The 2,738-nt window shown below is 32.3% G+C and overlaps 1 protein-coding gene across 1 annotated transcript; it reads left to right on the forward strand.

Moving 5' to 3' along the window:
- The first annotated feature begins 587 nt into the window (after window positions 1-587).
- Window positions 588-2,463, forward strand: LOC138912372 (threonine-rich protein-like). The gene is made up of 5 exons (XM_070213093.1): window positions 588-965; window positions 1,048-1,122; window positions 1,209-1,439; window positions 1,927-1,975; window positions 2,046-2,463. The coding sequence occupies exons 2-4, from the start codon at window positions 1,059-1,061 to the stop codon at window positions 1,932-1,934; spliced, it is 303 nt and encodes a 100-aa protein (XP_070069194.1). The 5' UTR covers window positions 588-965; window positions 1,048-1,058; the 3' UTR covers window positions 1,935-1,975; window positions 2,046-2,463.
- Window positions 2,464-2,738: the final 275 nt, after the last annotated feature.

A 2,738-nucleotide genomic window follows, 5' to 3' on the forward strand; every position in this document is an offset into this window, starting at 1 on the left:
ACTTTTATTCGCAATGAAAATAAAAGAATATATACTCCATATACTAATCAACTCAGCAACAGAAAAATAAATATGTTCAGACCGGCATGCTCATGTAACAGCTTATGTACAAGTTCAAAAATAGTCTCCAGCCAAAATCCCCCACCACCCTACGTATACAAAGTCAAAATAGTTTCCACATACGCACACGCAAAGACTTCGAAGATCAATCATTACAAGTGGTTTCTATAATTATGTTCAGACTCGCATGCTCATGTACGTACACATCATCAAAAATAGTTTCCAGACACAATCGCCCGCATCGAAAGGCCGCACCCTACGTATACAAAGTCAAAAATAGTTTCCACATACGCACACGCAAAGTCTGATAGAATGTTCGGCTTTCTGTGGAGGGCGATAAGAATGTTCTGCTTTCTGTGGAGGGCGTGTGGAGGGCTATAAGAATGTTTACTCAAGGTTTGTATATATTGTTTCTGTTTGTTGGACTGGTTCGCCAGCATATTTAGGAATGATTGCCCCATCCCTTTATTCGTTTACATAAGAGTTATATACTGAAAATTCTAAATAAATACCACTGGGGCGCTTATGATTTTTTCAGTAGCGATCGCAAGCAAGACAAGACGGTGAAAATTGGAGCTCAAATTGCTCATATAAAAGTGAAAGTAAAAGCTAAAAACTCAAACTTTATTAATAATTGTGTGTATGTGTGTGTGAAAATGAATAATAATAAAATAATAAAACTATTTTTGATAATAGTTTCTGTAATAGGAGTAGTGGAAATGGGTGTAATACCCACTTCACATCTAACGACATACAACGAGACAATGGAAACCACAATTATTCAAATTTTACTCCCTAACAATGATGTTTTGAGTATTCAGCTGAAATTGTATCTATTTAAGAACAGTTCACTAGCGAATAAAAATAACATTGATGAGTTAGAGAGTAAACTAAAAACCTCAAAGGTAAGAACATCAAAACAATAATAACAATAAACAATAACAATTTTTTTTGATTTGTTAACTTTGTTATGATATTTAATTTCAGAAGCAACAACAATGGCAAGCTATATTACAGAAGAGAGGAAACTAAAAAAAGATGAAGACGACGAAGCACCACAAGGTAAATACCAATATAAATAACAATCACAAATTACTTTTTTTCCTTTTTCGATTTTTGTTAACTTTTGTTATGATATTTAATTTCAGAAACAACAACAACAACAACAGAAACAACAACAACAGAAACAACAACAACAGAAGCATCATCATCATCAACAGAAGCATCATCATCCTCAACAGAAGCATCATCATCAACAGAAGCAACAGAAGAATCATCATCATCAACACCCCCACCAGCTAATTTCCAAATCTATGATGAGTACGATGATTTGTCGTCACCCTCCAAACAATCATTTACGCCATTAAATGAAGAAGATGGTAATAATGATAATTTAAGTGAAGAGTCAAAAATTTTAAATAAAACAGAGAAGCGTAGTGTAGAAAAAAAATATTCTTTTCTTAAAAAGGAATTGTTAGAGAAGTTTAAATCAGACTTGCTTGAAAGGGAAAATAGAGAGGGCGGAACTATTGTAACAGGAAACAGAGGTTTCGATAGATATTATAAACTCTGTTATAAGGACCTTTTCACTTTAAGAATCCAATGCCATTACGTTTCAAAAAGGTTAAAAAAACATTCTCATCTAGATATGTATAAGATTCAAATAAACTGTGTAGAAATTGAAGAACAATAGATTTACCACCTCCACCCAAGATAAGTAAAAGAGAGGTTATAACAATTGAGGAACTAGACTTGAGTGGTATAGACTCTGATGGGGGAAAATTATGTCTATTAGAGTGTAGCGAGTTGTTGAACCGCAACAACTTTTATATGAATTAGGGATAACATATTACTTATTTATTTCAGAAGGATAAAAAAATTCCTCAAGGAAATAAAATAATAAACAAAACAAAAGGTAAGTTAATTTACTTTAGTATATATTATTTCATTTCATTAATTCGTTTTTTTTTTTTTTCTCATTTCAGTTGAATATGTTCACCTTTTAGGATCTAACGTAGTTTCAGTAAATTCAATTTCTAATAATATTTCTAGTTTTAATTTAACTGATGATGACATCACACAACTTTATCACCAAAATATAAACATTAACTTAAGCAATAGCGATGAGAGTAATGAAAATAATGATATTACTCCTGAACAAGTAGAGTTGGGTTATTATCTAAAACAGATAGGGAAAAAAAACGAGGAAGAAAAATCAGCTGAAGAAGAAGATGAACCTGTTCAAGACAGGGATTCTGAACCTGAAGCTAAAATGAACCCACATGAATTAGAACTGTTGAATTTCCTATATAGGCAACGGGTACAAAACCAATCAAATAAAATATACTCACCCAATTTATAAAAAATTTCAAAAAAAAAAAATTTACAAACACACCCAAATATTTTATATTTAATACTCAATTTATTGAAATGTATTTGTTATTCGTTCAATTTAATGTTATACTAACAAAATATAAACATTTATATATATAAGTTAACTGTGGTCAACCCGATCAAGATCGTTGACCGCAGTTACTTTGAAAATAAGCTCCGGCCGAAATTGCTGACCTAGCAATGGGCCGGAAGCTCGTGCACAGCGGCAGACACTGCATATTTGCGTGGCCGCTGTGAGCTTTTGTTAGCTCTAAGTTTTGTCTTTAAGAACAGTACTGTTTCAT

This window comes from Drosophila takahashii, chromosome 2R, assembly GCF_030179915.1.
Source record: "Drosophila takahashii strain IR98-3 E-12201 chromosome 2R, DtakHiC1v2, whole genome shotgun sequence".
Taxonomy (NCBI): Eukaryota; Metazoa; Arthropoda; class Insecta; order Diptera; family Drosophilidae; genus Drosophila; species Drosophila takahashii.

Excerpts from the sequence above, each read along its gene's own strand:
- LOC138912372 (XM_070213093.1), top strand. The coding sequence starts at position 1,059 with ATGGCAAGCTATATTACAGAAGAGAGGAAACTAAAAAAAGATGAAGAC. Across the intron at positions 1,123-1,208 it reads AGACGACGAAGCACCACAAG|AAACAACAACAACAACAACA; the intron begins GTAAATACCAAT and ends ATTTAATTTCAG.